This window comes from Oncorhynchus masou, unplaced genomic scaffold, assembly GCF_036934945.1.
Source record: "Oncorhynchus masou masou isolate Uvic2021 unplaced genomic scaffold, UVic_Omas_1.1 unplaced_scaffold_29___fragment_2___debris, whole genome shotgun sequence".
Classification (NCBI taxonomy): domain Eukaryota; kingdom Metazoa; phylum Chordata; class Actinopteri; order Salmoniformes; family Salmonidae; genus Oncorhynchus; species Oncorhynchus masou.
The window spans coordinates 213,651-236,241 of record NW_027016548.1 but is presented as its reverse complement, the minus strand read 5'-3'; the positions used below and the strand labels follow the sequence as shown (position 1 = coordinate 236,241).

The window sequence follows — 22,591 nt, the reverse complement described above, 5'->3', positions numbered from 1 at the left end:
CCCTCTCTCTCACCTTGCCCTTCTCCGTGAGGATCTGTTTGTAGTGCAGCCATCCCTCTCTCCATATGTCACTGTAGCTGATGCTGCCCAGCTCTGAGGTGGAGTGGCGTTTGGAGCGCACCTCCTCCGCTGCCCCCAGACTGTCCAGAGACTAACACACACACACACACACACACACACACACACACACACACACACACACACACACACACACACGGTCGAAAGTTACACACCACTCCACAACAGGTTTTCAGGATAAACACACTGAAAAAAACCCCAGATGGATCCAGACACACTCCCCAAGCTGCCAGGTCCTCTGCAATCAGCAGTGTGGTCACGTGTAGGGTACAGCCTACTGTTGTTGTGAAACAGGGGGAAAACTCACCCCATCAGTGAAGAAACTCTTCACTCTCTTTGGCAGCCTCCTATGGAGAATAAAACGGAGGGTTAGTTTAAAATGACTACCGCAAGATTTCCTACGAATTGAATTGATCATATGCTCCAGATGAATCCCTCTTAAATCGCTTTCCCACGTCTCCCCCCCGTGTTCCGTTACTCACGAGAAGACACGGCCCTCCTCTCCTCTGAAGGTGTTGAGTCCCTCGTCACATGACTTGGAGCGTTCCGTGGTGATGGCTAGAAGATAGGAGGAACGGCGACTGGATTTAATACTGCCTGCTCAGTGGGAGACGGAGCGAGTGAGAGAGAGAGGGAAAGAAAGAAAGAAAGAAAGAACGAAAGAAAGAAAGAAAGAAGGAAAGAGAAGAATGTAGATGTAATGGCAGTCAGAGGATGAGAGGAGGTTAAGGAGTGTGGGGTTAAGAGACGAGGGTGAGCGGTTGACAGAGAGCTGGAGGGTGGTTGGGTGAGGTGGTTGGGGTGAGGTAGCGGGTGAAGAGGTGGGCTGGCAGGATGGACTCAGGTTAGGTTAGATCTTCTCAGGTCACTTCGCTCACTACTGTCGTGCAAGGGGAGTCTGTCTGTCAGACTGGGCTAAAGCTGGGTGTACGAGGACCTCTGGACTTCATGCTCTAGTCTATACAGAGGAAAACACACTTTCTACCAAAGGTAGAGAGTAACCACATTCACTTCAGTGACGCATATGCATCTGCCTAGGCGGTTAGTCCACCGCGGAGAGACTACATTTGCTTTAGGGTGCGCATGCATCTTACCAGGCACAAAGAAGTACACAAGATCTATTCACTGGAGGCTAATTGACCTCTTCGCCATGGAAAAATTGTCAATCAACTCATGCAGAGAGACAAAGGAGCATGCTGTGTACAGTAAGCCATTCTCTCCATAGATGTGGAGGTGGCATGTCTGCTCGCATGGTACCAGACACCGCAGAGAGGGGTGCTGGGTGGGTTCTGGTATGGCTGCATGCAGGGGGGTCGGTCCGGTGTAGTCCGGCTCAAGGGGGACACTCACTGCAGTCGTGTGAGAAGAGCCTGGTTAGGGGGAAGGTGAAGGTGGGGGAGGCAGGGCTGGTGACGATGGCGGGCGCTGAGCTCATGCCGCTGGACACCACGGAGGAGGCGGGTACGTGGCGGGCACGGAGGTCAGCGCTGGGGCTCGTCGGCTCATCTGTGTGTGTGTGTGTGGGGGGGGGTGGTAGAAGGGGGGTAGAGGGAGGAGGAGAGGGAAGGACAGAGGGAAGGGAAAGGGCAAAGGTGGGGAGACAGGATAGGAAGAAGGGAGGAAGGGAAGTAGAGGGAAGGTTAGGAAAGGGAAGAGGGCAGAATCAAGGGTCAGAGGACGAGAGGGAAGGATAGAGGGAGGAGGGGAGAGGATTTGAAGGAAGGGAGAGCGATTAGGTACCACCAGAGGGTGACCATAAAGGACAGAGATACTGTTTTCAAAAGGGAATGCTGCGATTCCCTGAGAACCTTTGACCAGACACATTACTTACATACTTACTTTCTTTGTCCTTCCAACACAAAAACACCGTACACACAGATTATAACATGTGTTCTATGAAGCATCCTCAATGAGAAAGTGGATGAAAATGGTCAGGAAAGACAATTTAGAACTTCAATAACGTATCTGTAAATAAGCCATATTACAGCTCTATTGCATAAACACACACACACACACACACACACACAAACTAATAAGGTGGAAAGTAAAACAACACACAGAGAGATTGAAACAACGCCCTATGCTGTACCTGTCTCTGCGGCCTCCATGAGAACAGTTCTTCAAATAGAAACGGAAAAGGCTTCGAGTACCATGTAACAACGCTAGGTTTCAGTTCTTTATCAACTAGCGGGTTGGGAAGAATGTGTAAGGCTGTGTGTGATTCATTGTGTTCATTTGTGTGAGTGCATTACACTGGTTAGCTGCTATGCATTTTCAAAATGAAAGCAGTCATTTCAAAGTTGAATGACAGAAATACATAAAACAACCATAAGTAATATATCGAAAATCAGGGTTGGGGAGTAACGGATTACATGTAATGTGTTACATATAACTGATTACAAAAAAAAACGTAATCCGTTACGTTACCAGCAAAAATATTGTAATCAGATTACAGATTCCTTTTAAAAACTAGATGATTCCTTGGATTACTCTTCAATTCATAAAGGATGTTAGCGATTTTTTTTGTTTGTTGTCGACACCTTTCTGTTTCCTCAAAGACATTGAAATCAGCATTGAAAAAAAGGAGCAGGTTTAAGTTTGTTCCACCTGAGCGAGTCTGACCACAAGTCAGAGGCCGTCTGATGGATAGCGGGAAAAGAGCAGGAGTAAACTACAGTCCAAGCGGTCTTCCAATGGCGAGACTGCTGTCAGCATCCAAAGATTACACAACCTACTTGAACAAAGGCTTTGGAGGTCAGGACGACAGCAGTGGTGTAGACTTCGCGCGACACGGACATCACGTATTATTGACATCTACATACATGGCGCACTGACTCACACTGCTGCTCGGGCTTTTTTATTTCTTACGGATTGTCGTTTTTGTGGACGACTGTGCATTTTGAACCCAATAAATGGTTGAATTTAAGAGGTTTAAGCTGCCTATCGTGTATTGTTTTTGCGACCGGTGGACGGCCACGAGTGAAGAATTCACTCTTGCAACCGCAGTATAGTGCAGATCCCAGTCTATGGAATAACACTTTGAGGGACTTCCTCCCTTCTAAACTATGTGGTATTGTGCTCCACATACTGTCAAAAACAAGTTTCATTTAAGAAGACCACGAGTGAGGCTTTTATTGCTCAATCTAATTCGTGCTGATAAAAAATAAATATCCATGGGCCTCACAGACACATGCTCAAACTTGCACACTTTTGATAGATTTAACCAGCTACTAATGATCAAGATATCATGCATAAGCGTGGTCATTAGTCCTATAGCAAATGCGGCATATGGCGTTCCTTTTTCACATGCAAATAGCACTTTTGGGCAGTGCTCAAAGCATGCCATTCCACGAGAGCAGCATTTCATTTTCAGCTCGAAACGACAAAAACATAAACAGAGTAGGTTAATAAGTCCTTTGTTTTTGAGTCTTGCTCAGGTCAAACTATTTGGCTAATATATATATATAAGTCCTATTCTTGAAGATCAAGGGGTATTTAATTAATTGGAATGACTGGAAATCTGACACTTAGTTTTTTTATGTCAAGATATAGCCGAATTGTATTACAGGGGTGCGTGCTCAGTCCCCTCCTGCACTTCCTGTACACAAACCACGGCGAGGCCACACACCGCTCCAACACTATCATCCAGTGGAATGACGACATGACGGTGGGAGGCCTGATCACCGCCGACGACACAGCCTACAGGGAGGAGGTCAGTGACCTGACAGTGTGATCACGGGACAACGACCTCTCCCTCAACCTCATTAAGACCAAGGAGCTGATCGTGGACTACAGGGAATGGGGGTCCGAGCACGCCCTCATCCACATCGACGGGGCTGCAGAGGAGCAGGTTCCGAGGGTTCACGTCCCCCGGGATCCAAATCACTCAGGACTTAAAAGAGACAGAGCCTCTTCCCCACTCAGGAGGTTGAAAAAGGTTGGCACGGGCCTTCAAATCCATGTTCTACAGCTTCTTGACGGGCTGTGTCATTGCTTGGTATGGCAACAGCATAGCGCTACAGAGGGTGGTGCTGACCCTGTATATAGCTACTGACCCTGGAACTGACCCTGTATATAGCTACCGACCCTGGAACTGACCCTATATATAGCTACCGACCCTGGAACTGACCCTGTATATAGCTACCGACCCTGGAACTGACCCTATATATAGCTACTGACCCTGGAACTGACCCTGTATGTAGCTACCGACCCTGGAACTGACCCTATATATAGCTACCGACCCTGGAACTGACCCTGTATATAGCTACTGACCCTGGAACTGACCCTGTATATAGCTACCGACCCTGGAACTGTCCCTGTATATAGCTACCGACCCTGGAACTGACCCTATATATAGCTACCGACCCTGGAACTGACCCTGTATATAGCTACCGACCCTAGAACTGACCCTGTATATAGCTACCGACCCTGGAACTGACCCTGTATATAGCTACCGACCCTGGAACTGACCCTGTATATAGCTACCAACCCTGGAACTGACCCTGTATATAGCTACCAACCCTGGAACTGACCCTGTATATAGCTACCGACCCTGGAACTGACCCTGTATATAGCTACTGACCCTGGAACTGACCCTGTATATAGCTACTGACCCTGGAACTGACCCTGTATATAGCTACCTACCCTGGAACTGACCCTGTATATAGCTACCGACCCTTTCTCGTATTCTTATTATTTATTGAAAAAATGTCTTGTGTTTTTGTTCTACCGTATGTTATTTTTCGCACAAATGATTGATTACTGCATCGTTGGGTTTAAGAGCTCACAGGAAAGGCATTTCACTGTTGTTACGCGTGACATTAAAACGTGAAACTTATCTGTGTTAAAGTACAAAGCGATGGGTTAAAAGAAGCCTACATACACCATAGTGCAACATCAGCTATGTAAACTCCAACGTTGATTTATCCTGCAATAGTAATCTAAAAGTAACTGAAAGGCATCCGATTGTTACTGAGTTTGGGTGATCCAAAAGTTACATTACTGATTACAATTTTGGACAGGTAACTAGTAACTCCAGCAGATGTCATTTAGAAAGTAACCTACCCAACCTTGTCCAAGATAACCCTACCACGTTCATCTCAACCATTCTAAAACACACACAAGGGGATGTGAAACCAGCCAGCCACAACACCCTTTCTGACTGACACAGAGGATTATGGACCAGACTAGTGTTTGCATTTAGGGAGGGTAAGGGTTTTGCCCATGTTTAACTTTTGTAGCTTCAGGTCCTAATGCTGGCCTCACTAATAACCACGGCTGCTGCGCCTGTCTGTGAGTACCTTCACTAAACAGCAGAGGGCAGCAGATCTTCAGTCTCAAATGGAAGCTATGCCCAAAGACGACTTGCCTCTCAACTTGAAGCAACCCCTATAGCCTTAACTTGAACTTTTGAAATGGAATGTTATGCTTTCTTGTATTGTTACAAGGTGCTCAAAACATAACTTTTCATGCAACACTCAACCCTCTCTCCCCCATGTCTGTTTCTTCTCTCACCATACCTCTCCACATATATTCTCCTCTCTATTCCATCTCTGCTTCCACTTTCACTGCCTTCCACCTGCTTTCCTCTGTCTCTCCCTCACAACCTCCTCTTCTCTCCGTATCCGTCCGTTTCTCGTCTCGGTGCTAGGTCCCAACAGAGGCAGTAGGAGAAGAGGCGGAAACATTCCCAATCTGGGATGTGGAATCTGCCTGTTTACAGCCGAGCCCAGAAATAGCCGCTCTCGCTGCCTGTGGGTTTAACAAAGGCCATCATTAACAGAGCCAGCAGCAGCAGAGCAGCGCCAGTAGAGAGAGGAGCTCCCAGCCACCACACTACAGGACTTAGAATGGAGCAGGGCTCTATACTACTACAACACACTCCTATAGCCTACTACCACTTCTCCATAGGAGACGCCATGACCTCACCCGCTCACACAGAGACACAGAGAGAGGGTGAAAGAGAGATGCCTTTGAGAGCATAGGCCATGTTTTGGCTAGCTCAGTATGTATGTGTGTGTGTGTGTGTGTGTTGTGTGGAGGGTAGTGGCTCTGTGTGTCTGTTGTGGGGAGGGTATAGTGTGGAGGGGCTGTGGACTGGTGAGTACCCCTTCCATCTCCCAGTGGTACACAGAGGCGGCATTGAGGGCGTTGGGCAGAGAGGGCAATGCCTGAGGCTGGCAGTGTGACAGAGACAGTCTGGACCCCTACTGTACCGTGACTCACAGGGGGTCCCACTACCACCAGGCCCCCTGTCCCACCATCGAGACTTCTGGCTTCTCATCCTAATAAGACCCAATCCTAGGATTTACAGTATAAACGCTCCAATACGTAATTCCTTTCATTGGTTTTGCTACCGCAAGCTACCAACACTATTCAAAAAGGGGACTACAGTGAGTGAAAGCACCATATAGAGAAACGCTAAGTCAAACGACCGATACTAGAGGGCAAGAGAATCCAACCACCATCCTGGACAGCACAGACTCCGTGCTTTTGTGCGTCTGTCTACTACACAGCCTCATCCTCTACAGCCTATTAAATCATGTTCCCAAACAACCAGATCACAGATCCTATCAGGGAGAGGAAAAGATGGAGAGATAGGGAAACAGCAAGAGAGGAGTTTGAAGTATTCGGTCATTAAACGTGCCTCAGCTTGCATCCCTGACTCTTGAGCAGGAAGGAAGAGAAGCAGCAAGAATTTTCTTCCTTATTAAATCTCTTTCTTTATAGGTCTCTCTCGCTCTCTATGTTCCTCAAGGTTTGGCCCCACATTGAGGGCATCTATCCATCTCTCCATTTTAACGGAGGCACAAGTTTCCGACGCAGCTCATTTGAATCCGCTTTGCACTTTGCTGACCATCTGAGGGTGTGGAGGAGCCTACCTTGCTTATAGATTGTCTGCATACTCCTTGGATTTCGTCACATTTGATTGTGTTACAAAGTCATTTTTTTTGTCAACGATCTACACGAGATACTCGAAACTCGAAAGTTAAAGATGAAATAAAAATAAAACAGTAATATGCCTTGATTAGTTCATTAATAATAATAATAATGATTAGTCACCCCCCTGAGTCGGTACATGTTAGGAGCACATTTGGCAGACGATGACAGCTGTGAGTCTTGTGAGTAAATCTCCTAAGAGCTTCTTCCACCTGTATTGTGCGATATTTGCCCATTATCCTTAAATTAGAATGATCTTCAAGCTCTGTCAAGGTGTTGGGGATCATGGCTAGACAGCAATTTTTCAAGTCTTGCCGTACACTTACAAGCAGATTTAAGTCAAACCTGTAACTTGGTTATTTCCAAAGTCAAGCATACCCATACCACAATGCAGTCACCGCCATGCTTGAAAATTAGGAGGCAGTTACTCAGTGATGTTTTGGACCAAACATAAGGCTTTGCATTTTGGACAAAAAGTGTATTCCTTTGCCGTGGCATTAGTGCCTTATCGCATATATATGCATGTTTTGGAATATTTTTTTTTTTTTCAGTATATCTGTATTCTTCTTTTCACTCTGTCATTTAGGTTAGTATTGCGGAGTCACTACAATGTTGTTGACCCATCTTCAGTTTTCTCCCATTGAACTCTGTAACTGTTTTAAAATCACCAATGGCGCGTGCGCACACACACACACACACACACACACACACACACACACACACACACACACACACACACACACACACACACACACACACACACACACACACACACACACACACACACACACACACACACACACACACACACACACACACACACACACACACAGTTTCATTCCTGTCCTGCAGCTCAGTTCAGAAGGGCGACTGTATCTTTGTGTCTGGGTGATGTAAATACATCCCCCACAGCATAATGATTAACTTGGCCATGCTTAAAGAGATATGTTCAACGTCTGATTTGTTATTGTTACCCATCTACCAATCACTGCCCTTCTTTATGAGGCGTTTGAAAAGCTCCCTGGTCTTTGTAGTTGAATCTGTGCTTGAAATTCAGTACTTGACTGAGGGACCTTACATATGTGGTATGTATGTGGTATGTATGGGGGACAGAGGAAGTCCATGTAAAAAGGTTCAAGGGGGTGTAGACTTCCTATAGGTACTGCATGTGGCCCTGGCCTAGTCCTGCCTTAGCTGTGGTTGGTTGGTTTACCTGTGGTTTGACTGTAGGGCTAGAGGCTATGGTCTGTTGATCAGTACTGTACAGGATGTAGGAGTAGCTGGCTATTTACTGAGGCCCTGTTATGTTCATCATGTGTTCTTTCAGCAGCAGAGCAGAGGCAACAAGCTGAGACACGGCCAGATACCTCCTGTTCTGTTCTCACAAACACACACAGTGCATACATGCATACATACATACATACATACATACATACATACATACATACATACATACATACATACATACATACATACATACATACATACATACATGCATGCATGCATGCATGCATACATACATACATACATACATACATACATACATACATACATACATACATACATACATACATACATACATGCATGCATACATACATACATACATACATACATACATACATACATACATGCATGCATGCATGCATGCATACATACACACACACACACACGGTACATACATACATACATACATACATACATACATACATACATACATACATACATGCATACATACATACATACATACATACATACATACATACATACATACATACATACATACATACATACATGCATGCATGCATGCATGCATGCATACACACACACACACTGTACATACATACATACATACATACATACATACATACATACATACATACATACATACATACATACATGCATACATACATGCATGCATGCATACACACACACACTGTACATACATACATACATACATACATACATACATACATACATACATACATACATACATACATACATACATACATACATACATACATACATGCATACATACATACATGCATGCATGCATACACACACACACTGTACATACATACATACATGCATACATACATACATGTGATTACAGTAGAACACACATGTAGTATGCAAATACACAAACGTTCAAACAGTTACAAAGCCCAGAGGGTGAATCTCAGTAAATCCAGACATAATGCCAAAAGTTAAGGTTATTATTAGAGTTTCAACCAATTCATTTATACTATTATTCTTTTTTGTTGTAGTCATTTAGCAGACACTCTTATCCAGAGCGACTTACAGGAGCATTTAGGGTTAAGTGCCTTGCTCAAGGGCACATCGGCGGATTTGTCACCTAGTCGGCTCGGGGATTCAAACCAGCAACCTTTTGGTTACCGGGCCAACGCTCTTAACCGCTAGGCTACCTGTCACCCAACTTGGCTGGAATTCAAATGGAATTCATGGCAGTGACATAGAGAGAGAAAAATATTCTCCCTGTTGTGAAAGCAGACAGAATGAAAGCTAGTGAGAGACATAAAGTCAGCTTCCACCTCCTCTCCTGTGAATGGAAAGGGGATCTGAGAGACTTGGTGAGGAGGGGGGGGTTAGTGAAGTCCCGTAAAATATGATTCAATCAAACACTACTAATACTGTCTGCATGTCTGTGGGAAGTGCCAGTATTACCCAACACAAACAAAGACACAGACTGGAGACAGAGTGAAGAAAAGCCCGGAGCCTGGCCACACAGGTAGACCGACAGAGGAAATGAAGGGTACAGAGAGAATGGTTCTATTCTCTAAATAGAGGCCAAGTCATAGTCTATGTCCCCCCCTTTCTGGTCAATCTTTCTGGTAAGCTTCTTGTTTATTTTTACAAACAGTTAGTTTCCAGTAAGTTCCAGTAAGATCAATCAGGAGGAACATGTTTGTGTCTTAAACGGAAGTGTGAGTGGTGGGGTCTTCAAGTCACATGGAGGGGTTGGGAGAGGAAGAGGAGGAGGAGTGTGTGGTGGTGGAGGTGCTTACCTATAAAGGGTATGGAGGGGTTGGGAGAGGAAGAGGCGGAGTGTGTGGTGGTGGAGGTGCTTACCTATAAAGGGTATGGAGGGGTTGGGAGAGGAAGAGGAGGAGGAGTGTGTGGTGGTGGAGGTGCTTACCTATAAAGGGAACGAAGGGGTTGGGAGAGGAAGAGGAGGTGTGTGTGGTGGTGGAGGTGCTTACCTATAAAGGGTATGGAGGGGTAGGGAGAGGAAGAGGAGGAGTGTGTGGTGGTGGAGGTGCTTACCTATAAAGGGTATGGAGGGGTAGGGAGAGGAAGAGGAGGAGTGTGGGGTGGTGGAGGTGCTTACCTATAAAGGGTATGGAGGGGTAGGGAGAGGAAGAGGAGGAGTGTGTGGTGGTGGAGGTGCTTACCTATAAAGGGTATGGAGGGGTAGGGAGAGGAAGAGGAGGAGTGTGTGGTGGTGGAGGTGCTTACCTATAAAGGGTATGGAGGGGTAGGGAGAGGAAGAGGAGGAGTGTGGGGTGGTGGAGGTGCTTACCTATAAAGGGTATGGAGGGGTTGGGAGAGGAAGAGGAGGAGTGTGTGGGGTGGTGGAGGTACTTACCTACAAAGGGAATGGAGGGGTAGGGAGAGGAAGAGGAGGTGTGGGGTGGTGGAGGTGCTTACCTATAAAGGGTATGGAGGGGTTGGGAGAGGAAGAGGAGGAGTGTGTGGTCGTGGAGGTGCTTACCTATAAAGGGAATGGAGGGGTAGGGAGAGGAAGAGGAGGTGTGTGGGGTGGTGGAGGTGCTTACCTATAAAGGGAATGGAGGGGTAGGGAGAGGAAGAGGAGGAGTGTGTGGTGGTGGAGGTGCTTACCTATAAAGGGAATGGAGGGGTAGGGAGAGGAAGAGGAGGAGTGTGTGGTGGTGGAGGTGCTTACCTATAAAGGGAATGGAGGGGTAGGGAGAGGAAGAGGAGGAGTGTGGGGTGGTGGAGGTACTTATCTATAAAGGGAATGGAGGGGTAGGGAGAGGAAGAGGAGGTGTGTGGGGTGGTGGAGGTACTTACCTATAAAGGGTATGGAGGGGTTGGGAGAGGAAGAGGAGGAGTGTGTGGTGGTGGAGGTGCTTACCTATAAAGGGAATGGAGGGGTAGGGAGAGAAAGAGGAGGAGTGTGTGGTGGTGGAGGTGCTTACCTATAAAGGGAATGGAGGGGTAGGGAGAGGAAGAGGAGGAGTGTGTGGTGGTGGAGGTGCTTACCTATAAAGGGTATGGAGGGGTAGGGAGAGGAAGAGGAGGAGTGTGTGGTGGTGGAGGTGCTTACCTATAAAGGGTATGGAGGGGTAGGGAGAGGAAAAGGAGGAGTGTGGGGTGGTGGAGGTGCTTACCTATAAAGGGTATGGAGGGGTTGGGAGAGGAAGAGGAGGAGTGTGTGGGGTGGTGGAGGTACTTACCTACAAAGGGAATGGAGGGGTAGGGAGAGGAAGAGGAGGTGTGTGGGGTGGTGGAGGTGCTTACCTATAAAGGGTATGGAGGGGTTGGGAGAGGAAGAGGAGGAGTGTGTGGTGGTGGAGGTGCTTACCTATAAAGGGAATGGAGGGGTAGGGAGAGGAAGAGGAGGTGTGTGGGGTGGTGGAGGTGCTTACCTATAAAGGGAATGGAGGGGTAGGGAGAGGAAGAGGAGGAGTGTGTGGTGGTGGAGGTGCTTACCTATAAAGGGAATGGAGGGGTAGGGAGAGGAAGAGGAGGAGTGTGTGGTGGTGGAGGTGCTTACCTATAAAGGGAATGGAGGGGTAGGGAGAGGAAGAGGAGGAGTGTGGGGTGGTGGAGGTGCTTACCTATAAAGGGAATGGAGGGGTAGGGAGAGGAAGAGGAGGTGTGTGGGGTGGTGGAGGTACTTACCTATAAAGGGTATGGAGGGGTTGGGAGAGGAAGAGGAGGAGTGTGTGGTGGTGGAGGTGCTTACCTATAAAGGGAATGGAGGGGTAGGGAGAGAAAGAGGAGGAGTGTGTGGTGGTGGAGGTGCTTACCTATAAAGGGAATGGAGGGGTAGGGAGAGGAAGAGGAGGAGTGTGTGGTGGTGGAGGTGCTTACCTATAAAGGGAATGGAGGGGTAGGGAGAGGAAGAGGAGGAGTGTGGGGTGGTGGGGTTGCTTACCTATAAAGGGAATGGAGGGGTAGGGAGAGGAAGAGGAGGTGTGTGGGGTGGTGGAGGTACTTACCTATAAAGGGTATGGAGGGGTTGGGAGAGGAAGAGGAGGAGTGTGTGGTGGTGGAGGTGCTTACCTATAAAGGGAATGGAGGGGTAGGGAGAGGAAGAGGAGGAGTGTGTGGTGGTGGAGGTGCTTACCTATAAAGGGTATGGAGGGGTAGGGAGAGGAAGAGGAGGAGTGTGGGGTGGTGGATGTGCTTACCTATAAAGGGTATGGAGGGGTAGGGAGAGGAAGAGGAGTGTGGGGTGGTGGAGGTTCTTACCTATAAAGGGTATGGAGGGGTAGGGAGAGGAAGAGGAGGAGTGTGGGGTGGTGGAGGTGCTTACCTATAAAGGGTATGGAGGCCATTGCGTCATCCTCTACAGACAGGGGGGCCAGGTTGCCATTGGTACGGTGCGGGGCACCATCTCCTGAGGGGCGAGGGGCAGGGGCAGTGTCGTGGGGGTCAGGGGGGAACACAGGGGGTTCTGTGCCATCTACAGGCAGGGTGTAGTGGGGGTGGCGCATGGCGTGGGCGCTTCTTCGTCCCGTGGGGGGTTTCTGTCTCAGTTTGACTTCCTGGGTCTGAGCTAGCACCTCCGCCTGGCCTTCTACTGCCCCTCTCTCATGGTTGGTGGGGCGGTAGGCCCTGTCAAGGGGCTCGGGGGTGGTGGAGGCCAGGGGGGATGGAACTGAGGGGACAACACCCTCTGGGGGGCTGGTTTTGGGGGTGGGGGCCCAGCTGAGGTGGGGGCCAAGGTACGAGGGGTCCCTGAAGGAGGGCTGCTGCATGATGCGGCCTGTCTTGCGGTTGAAGGAGGGGCTGTAGCTGCGGTAACCTACTGGCTGGTCATCCAAGCTCTGTCCGGTGGGCAGACGTCTGCTCTGGGGGGCTGGTTGTTGGGGCTGGGGTTGTGGGTGAGACTGTGAGTGGGGTTGGGGGGTGGTTTTGTGGTGTGGCTGTGCTTGTCGGCCCATAGAGGGGGCCGGTGCGACACCGTAATGGTTCCCCTGCCTCTGGTAGGCCTCAGTCCTGGGTGCTTGCTGTGAGGCCTGCTGCAGCCAGGCGGGCCTCTCGAAACGGGGCGACTCCAACATCTCCAGCGAACGGCCATAGCGGTCGTACTGTACCAGCAGGTTCTCCGATCGGGCTCTGCTGCCGTAGGAGGAGGGGTAACTCTGGTCCTGGGCCCCCTCCCAGTTTCCGTAGGTCCAAGAAGGGTCCCCGTGGGGGCCGGGGCCCGACTGCTGCAGTAGCATCAGGGTGTCCTGGGAGGCGCTGTGGGGCCAGCCGCCCGGACCCCGGCGGTGGCACCCAGGGCCTGTCTCACACAGCCTGTCCTGAGAGTAGCTGCGGTGGCGTTGGTGCATGCTGCCACTGCGGCCCTGACGCTGCTCAGCAGCTTGGCTGTAGTACCACTCAGACAGGGCCTGTTGGCAGTGCTGGCTGCGGCTGGGGCTCGGCTGGGGAGGGCTGGCCCAGGCCTGGCTGCCTTTCTGGGGCTGAGAGGAGGTGTTGGTGGCAGTGCCAGCAGCATTGTGGTTGACATAATGGACATGCAGAGGGCTGCTGAGGGGCCCTCCTGAAGAAGAAGATGAGGAGTAGGAGCGACCCCTGGTCTGTCCCGTAGGCTGTTGCCCGGTCACACCGTACTGGATCTCCTCTGTCCTGTAGGGGGGGCTACTGTGGCACACGCCCCCCGGCTCTCCGCCCAGTCCCTCCTGCCAGCTGGCCGGGCTGCCCACGGTGGAGCGGTTGTCCAGGGGGGACAAGGGGCTGGCGGAGCCTGCCCAGCGGCTCCAGTTGTCCAGCTGGTTCTGGCCCATGGGGGCCGGGGCCCCGGCGGGAGGCTGGGACTTGGTGCGGGGAGCGTAGCAGAGGGGTGGGGGTACCGGAAGGTTCCGGGCTCCCCCTGTGTAAGGCTCGTTGCCCCTCAGGTAAGCATCCTGGGAGTATGCCTGTAGGTGGAGACAAGAGAGGCAGAGAGCTGAGACACAAATAGGAGGAGTGCAGGTGACAAACAGACGTCAGAGGGGAGGAAGGAGCGGGATCAGTAGATGGACTCAATGATTCAATACAACTGCTTTGACAGTCACAGGTTTGACAGTCACAGGTTTGACAGTCACAGGTTTGACAGTCACAGGTTTGACAGTCACAGGTTTGACCGGCACTAAAGCTCCTTGTTAACTATGACGTTGCACCGCAAGCGACGTCGAGAATCATCTGTGTTCATCCTCCTACCACCTCAGTCTGCTCAGCCACAGTGACTCTCAGGGGCCCCAACTCAGCCTCCAACACAAACACAGCTACTCGTTCGCTGCAGGCATTAGCACGCGCCTTGAGCCAGAGCCACAGCACAGCAAACGTCTGCAGCCGCACAGACCCACAGCAATGTTCCCGAATACACCACTACAACAAAGCACTGACTTAAAACAACAGCAAATCTGCATCTATCAAAACCAGCACAGAGTCTCACTGCTACAGCTAGCTTGATCCAATATACCCGCAACAACAACACACATCTGAAGCATCGTTCAGCGTTCAAGCCCCGCAAGCTATGACCGCAACACCGATTAAGAAACTACAAAACCACAGACTTAAAACATTTTTGCCCGAAATGAATTCACATCAAAAGGCAACACTTACAGATGAAGTGTTCAGCTGGTGTTCAGGCTTCACCTCAGAGAGCAGGGCAGGCCCACACTCAGTCTGGCAGTGTCTCTCAGGCTCAATACTGGCTTGAAGTCACTCACAGAGGAAGAGGAGAGGAGGGGAACTCCTCAATGCACCAGTCTGTTTGCTTCCCACAGACACTAACACCCCGCCGCTATGATTTTACCACTCTCTTTCCTTCTTTCTCGAGGTTATGTCTCAACTTCTTCTTTACAATTTGTCTCTCTCTCTCGCTGTTCTTTTCTGCTATCTGTCGAACTTTCTTCTTCGTTCAGTGTGCTGTCCTCAGACAAGCCTTTCCAAAGTCCCTCTTCCCTCTCTCTCTCTCTCTTCCTCACTCTACCCTGTGGGAGGGTGGAAGGGGGCGTAACTAGTGCTGGTGATGTCACCATTGGAATGCAACCGATGCCCGTGGTGCAGTGAGGGGCAGAGTGAGAGGAGAGAAGGGTGGAGGAGTGGAGGGGTAGGGGAGTGGTAGTGGGGTTGAAGGAGGACAGTATTTGGAAGGGGAAAGAAAGGGTGCTTGGTGGGTTGGGGTTTGTGTGTGTGTGTGAGAGAGAGAGAAAAGCCCAAGTCGGGCGCCCAGGTCTGGGAGGTTGTGTCAGCGTTCTTGCCCCTGGGTTGCTCCTCCTGGTCCAGAGGAGAGGCGGTAACATGCTCTGCTCTGCATGTCTGGTCATGCATGTAAGTGGTGGAGCAATTTATGGTCTTAGGCAATGTGTGTGTGTGTGTGTCTGTGTGTGTGTGTGTGTGTGTGTGTGTGTGTGTGTGTGTGTGTGTGTGTGTGTGTGTGTGTGTGTGTGTGTGTGTGTGTGTGTGTGTGTGTGTGTGTGTGTAGCTGCTTTTCATGTGACGCTTCTACAGAACTTTGGATAACAGCTTGAATGAATGTGTGTTGTAATCCAGCTACAGACGAGAAAGCATCTGCGTGACAGTGAGGTCACAGTGAAGCTCGTTCCTGAGAGTTGAGAATTTCAACTCAAAGGAATGACAAGAACGACTATATCCAAGATGTTATCTCTCCGTAGTATTAGTATTCTTAAATCAATTCATTTATCAGGAGAGAGACGAGTATTTCTATTAGGGTGTCGTGTGGCAGAAGTATCATACTCACACTTACCAGCTGCAGCACGTCTTCATCTTTTGGCATTATAGAGAGCTCCAACACACTCTCACTGTGGAGGGATCGAGAAGGAAGGCGAGAGGGACAAGGAAGGGAGAGGGCAAAGAGAGGGGGAACCGAAGAGAGGGGAGAGAAGGAGGAAGGGGAGAAGGGAAAAAGGAACACAGATGGAACGATAGAAAAACAATTATAATTCCACATTTTTTCCAAACTCGTCATGTTACAGTAAGAGAACACTTTCCCCCCCAGTTGTGACGAAGGGTTTTGTTTTGCTGTGAGAGGGGTTGATCAGCAACCATGTCACAGGAGACCCTGTTGACCATGACCCTGTTGACTCTACTGCTCTCAGTGGATGTTTTCTGGACACTCATTGCGCCAAGCTATTCTCTTTAGGAGGATGTACTCACACAAGTCAAGGAAGACTTTACACAACTGGAACATGTTCCACATTCCAGAATAATGCTGTACATACATAAAACATACATGTCTCGTACATTAACAACACCCACACATATGGTGCACTCGGAAGGTATTCAGACCCCTTGACTTTTTCTACATTGTTACATTACAGGCTTATTCTAAAAAGGATTAAATAAATAAAAATTCCTCATCAGTCTACACACAATACCTCATAAATACAAAGTGACATTTTACATCACTTTGTCACATCACTTTACATCAAGGGGCAATTGTATCAGGACTCTAGAATAACTCCCTGGCTATTTTAATTCAATGTTCAAATCTGAGTTTGTGTGTCGTAGTGTATCATAACAACTTCAACTATAATGAATACATGCTCTATTGTTCTCCGCATGACAAGGAAAGGGCTGCATATAGGTTGATGTACAGTTGAAGGCGGAAGTTTACATACACTTAGGTTGGAGTCATTCAAACTTCTTTTTCAACAACTCCACACATTTCTTGTTAACAAGCTATAGTTTTGTTTTGGTTAGGACATCTACTTTGTGCATGTCACAAGTAATTTTTCCAACAATTGTTTACAGACAGATTATTTCAATTATATTTCACTGTATCACAATTCCAATCACAAACCGCCATAAAAAGCCAGACTACGGTTTGCAACTGTACATGGGGACAAAGATTGTACGTTTTGGAGACATTTCCTCTGGTCTGATGAAACAAAAAAAGAACTGTTTGGCCATAATGGCCATCGTTATGTTTGGAGGAAAAGGGGGAGGCTTGCAAGCCGAAGAACACCATCCCAACCGTGAAGCACGGGGGTGGCGGCAGCATCATGTTGTGGGGGTGCTTTTCTACAGGAGGGACTGGTACACTTCACAAAATAGATGGCATCATTGGGAGGGCAAATTATGTGGATATATTGAAGCATCATCTCAAGACATCGGTCAGGAAGTTAAAGCTTGGTCACAAATGGGTCTTCCAAATGGACAATGACCCCAAGCATACTTCTAAAGTTCTAAACTTCAAAATGGCTTAAGAACAACAAAGTCAAGGTATTGGAGTGACCATCACAAAGCCCTGACCTCAACCGTATAGGAAATTTGTGGGCAGAACTGAAAAAGCGCAAGCGAGCAAGGGGGCCTACAAACCTGACTCAGTTACACCAGCTCTGTCAGGAGAAATGGGCCAACATTCACCCAACTTATTGTGGGAAGCTTGTGGAAGGCTACCCAAAACGTTTGACCCAAGTTAAACAATTTAAAGGCAATGCTACCAAATACTGTTTGAGAGTATGTAAACTTCTGACCCACTGGGATTGTGATGAAAAAAATAAAAGCTGAAATAAATAATTCTCTACTATTATTCTGACGTTTCACATTCTTAAAATAAAGTGGTGATCCTAACTGTCCTAAGGCAGGTCATTTTTACTAGGATTAAATGTCAGGAATTGTGAAATACAGAGTTTAAATGTATTTGGCTAAGGTGTATGTAAACTTCCGACTTCAACTGTATGTAGCTTTCCTAACAAAATACATTAGGTTTTTAACTTCTTATGGCTGGGGGCAGTACAAACAATACATACATGTATTGTGTAACATGAAGTCCTATGAGTGTCATCTGATGAAGATCATCAAAGGTTAGTGATTAATTTTATCTCTATTTGTGCTTTTTGTGACTCCTATCTTTGGCTGGAAAAATGGCTGTTTTTTTTGTGGCTTGGTGGTGACCTCACAATCGTTTGTGTTGCTTTCGCTGTAAAGCCTTTTTGAAATCAGACACTGTGGCTGGATTAATGGGAATTCTATATTTAAAACGGTATAAGATACTTGTATGTTTGAGGAATTGTAATTATAAGATTTTTGTTGTTTTGAATTTGGCGCCCTGCACTTTCACTGGCTGTTGTCATATCGATCCCATTAACGAGATTTCAGCCATAAGAAGGTTTTTAACTTGGTCAACATAAATAATATTCATATTTTGGCTTTGACCGAAACACATTTAGATGCATCTGTAAATGATGGGTAAATTAACATTCAAGGATATAGTCTACTGAGAAGGGACAGGAATAGGAATGGTAGGGGTGTAGCACTGTAAATTCAGAATCATATACCCTTTAAGAGGAGTGATGATCTTAATGTATGTCAAATAGAGGCACTATGGGCTCAAGTACATCTGCCTCACCAGGCAGCCATATTGGTAGGATCTGTGTATAAACCTCCTAGCTCTAAGGTGTCCTATCTGGATGACATATGCACTGGGTTTGACCAGGCCACAGATACCAACAAAGATGTATTTATCTTGGGTGATTTTAATTTACATTTCAAGGATCATAATCATTCGAATAGAACTAAATTGATGAGATACGCCGAGAACTGTGGTTTGAAACAAATGGTTAATGATACTACTAGATCATCAACTAAGTTGGGTCATCGTTCAGACACATGCATTGATCTGATTTTCTGTAATATACCATTGCAATGCTTAAAATCCAGATCAATGCCAGTGGGCTGGACAGACCATAATATTGTGACCATAACCATGAACACCAAGGTTCCAAAGAAACCCCCTAGGTTTGTGGTCAACAGAAATGTTAAAACATTTAATCATGAGATATTTCAAAATGATTTGGCTGCTGTACCCTGGGAGCTGATTCATCTAGAGGATGATTTAAATCACGCTACAGAATGTTTTATTGATTTGCTCACTGAGGTAATGGACCATCATGCACCAGTAAGAGAGAGTACTGTTGGGGCTCGTCCATCTCCATGGATTGATGATCAACTGGCTAAGGTTTTTTTCTCAAAGAAATATGGCAAAAGCCTTAGCAGCCAAATCTGAACTAGAAATTGATGAAGAGAATTATTGAACATTACGTAATTATGCAGTTAAATTGATTCTAAGAAAAAAAAAATATTTTACAGCAATGCTTTTATTGATTGTAAAAATGATTGTAAAAAGGTATGGAATACAGTTAAGGGCTTACTTGTTACATCTATATCATCATGCCCATCTAGTGTGGAGGTTGACGGAAGAACAATAACAAAACCAGCTGACATTGCCAATCATTTTGCAGATTTTTTTTACAAAGACATTTAATTTACTGAGCAATAATGTATACACACATTCTTCCAAACAAGCTATTGTCCAATGGATTGATGATCATATTATGAGCAACGAGACCTGCTCTTTTAGTCTACAAATGGTGTCAGTAGAGGTGTTAAACGTATTGAAGTCATTACCTGATGGTAAATCTACAGGTTATGATCTTATGGACAATTTTTTACATCGCTATGCTGCTCCCCAGATTGCAACTCCACTGAAATACATACTTATTTGGTCACGGGAACAGGGGATGTTGGCAAATGTATGGAAGCATGCTAAACTGTGTCCTATTCTGAAAGACAGCAAAGAACCCATTACCCCTGCCAATAGTTGACCAATTAGTAACCTCCCTTCACTCAGTAAGATATTGGAGGGTATTGTGAGTAGACAAATACGGGAGCACATGGAAAAGAATGATCTGATTACATCCAATCAGCATGCTTATCGCAAAAAAACATTCCACTACCACTGCATTGGTTGACATGACTGACCAGTGGCTCAATGCTATGGATAATGGCAGGTTTGTAGGTGTACTATTTTTAGATTTTAGTGCAGCATTTAATTTAGTGGATCATTAAATAATTTTGACAAAATGAATGCATTAGGGTTTTAAGAAGGTAGCATTGAATTGGGTACAGTCATATCTAACTGACAGGAAACAATTTTCTTCCCCTCATGCTTTAAGCTGTGGAATACCGCAGGGCAGCTGCCTTGGGCCACTTCTTTATTTAATATCTACCAACGACCTTCCTTATGCCTTATCTGAAACTCAAGCTACTATATTTGCAGATGATACTACAATTTATACAGCAAGACAATCGGTTCAACAGGTACAGCAAGCTTTACAATGAGATTTGGAGAATATCAGGGAGTGGGTTTGCCGGAACAAACTTGTTTTAAACACCAAGAAAACCAAAGTTATGTTGGTCTGTTGCACTAGGAAAAGGCCAACACAAGTATGGGGGAGTACAAATTGAGGAAGTGTCAGAAACCAAACTACTAGGAGTGCAGCTAGACAACTGCTTATCATGGTCGTCTCAAATAACTAATCGATGTAAAAAATACATCAAAAATCAAAACAGCATGCATGATCAGAAGGACAGCTAAATATTTACCAGGAAAGATTCTTAAGCAAATAACACAAACATTAATTTGAGAGTCAGGTGAACTACTGTTCTGTGGTCTGGGGAAATGCATCAGCAAGTGAAGTTAGGAGGCTGCAGACTGCACAGAACAAAGTAGCAAGGATTGTTTTAAGGTGGAGATATGGTTCTTCTGTTGTAGTCATGCGCAATGCTCTTGGTTGGTCGTCAATCAACAAGATAATTGAAAAAAACGTGCTTATTTTATTTCATGATATACACCATTTAAAACAGCCAAACTATTCCCAATGGTATTCAGTTGATAAGAGACAGATATTCAGTAAATACTAGGAACAGATTGTCCATAGATTGTGTTACCCATACAGAAAAGAGAAATCGGCAAAAGAACATTTCGATTTAGAGCAATAAAGAAATGTAATCATTTAACTGAGCAAACCAGAAACCTTTCAATATATACATTTAAACAATACTTTAAAACCATTTCAATATAATACATAGGAAAGTTGTGCTGGACTATGGTAGTTGAAGAGTCAATATATATGTTAGTGTATTATGTCTGTTTGTAACAGTGTGTTATATCCACCTCTGGCCTGCTCGCCTCCCTACCACTGAGGAAGTACAGTTCCCGCTCAGCCCAGTCAAAACTGTTCGCTGCTCTGGCCCCCCAATGGTGGAACAAACTCCCTCACGACGCCAGGACAGCGGAGTCAATCACCACCTTCCGGAGACACCTGAAACCCCACCTCTTCAAGGAATACCTAGGATAGGATAAAGCAATCCTTCTCACCCCCCCTTCCCCCCCCTTAAATGATTTAGATGCACTATTGTAAAGTGGCTGTTCCACTGATGTCAGAAGGTGAATTCACCAATTTGTAAGTCGCTCTGGATAAGAGCGTCTGCTAAATGACTTAAATGTAAATGTAAATGTAAAATGTGCTTGTATTATACATTGTATTTTAATGTTTAAGGACTCTTGGAAACTCCAAATTAGGACTAAAAGAGATCCAAATCAAATCAAATCTCTGCAGCACTCCACAAATCAGGCCTTTATGGTAGAGTGGCCAGACAGAAGACACTCCTCAGTAAAATGCACATGACAGCCCGCTTGGAGTTTGCCAAAAGGCACCTAAAGGACTCTCAGACCATGGAAAACAAGATTCTCTGCTCTGATGTACCAAGATTGAACTATTTGGCCTGAATGCCAAGCATCACGTCTGGAGGAAACCTGGCACCATCCCTATGGTGAAGCATGGTGTTGGCAGCATCATGTCTGGAGGAAACCTGGCACCATCCCTATGGTGAAGCATGGTGTTGGCAGCTTCATGTCTGGAAGAAACCTGGCACCATCCATCCCTATGGTGAAGCATGGTGTTGGTAGCATCATGTCTGGAGGAAACCTGGCATCATCCCTATGGTGAAGCATGGTGGTGGCAGCATCATGTCTGGAGGAAACCTGGCACCATCCCTATGGTGAAGCATGGTGTTGGCAGCATTATGTCTGGAGGAAACCTGGCACCATCCCTATGGTGAAGCATGGTGTTGGCAGCATCATGTCTGGAGAAAACCTGGCACCATCCCTATGGTGAAGCATGGTGGTGACAGCATCATGCGGTGGGGATGTTTTTCAGCTGCAGGGACTGGGAGACTAGTCAGGATTGAGGGAACGATGAACGGAGCAAAGTGCAGAGATATCCTTGATGAAAACCTGCTCCAGAGAGCTCAGGACCTCAGACTGGGGTGAAGGTTCACCTTCCAACAGGACAACAACCCTAAGCACACAGTCAAGACAACGCAGGAGTGGCTTCGGGGCAAGTCTCTGAATGTCCTTGAGTGGCCCAGCCAGAGCCGGGACTTGAGAATCGCTGGAGAGACCTGAAAATAGCTGTGCAGTGATGCTCCCCATTCAGCCTGACAGAGCTTGAGAGGATCTGCAGAGAAGAATGGGAGAAGCTCCCCAAATACAGGTGTGCCAAGC

General features: G+C 46.8%; 1 protein-coding gene across 1 annotated transcript in view; it reads right to left on the bottom strand.

Moving 5' to 3' along the window:
• The window catches only part of LOC135538723 (rho GTPase-activating protein 23-like), a 46,506-nt gene that overhangs the window by 7,426 nt on the left and 16,489 nt on the right, over positions 1–22,591 (bottom strand). The window contains 6 exon segments of the mRNA XM_064964627.1: positions 14–151; positions 386–425; positions 561–675; positions 1,429–1,584; positions 12,539–14,150; positions 15,986–16,040. Of these exon segments, the coding sequence (XP_064820699.1) occupies positions 14–151; positions 386–425; positions 561–675; positions 1,429–1,584; positions 12,539–14,150; positions 15,986–16,040 (2,116 nt within the window).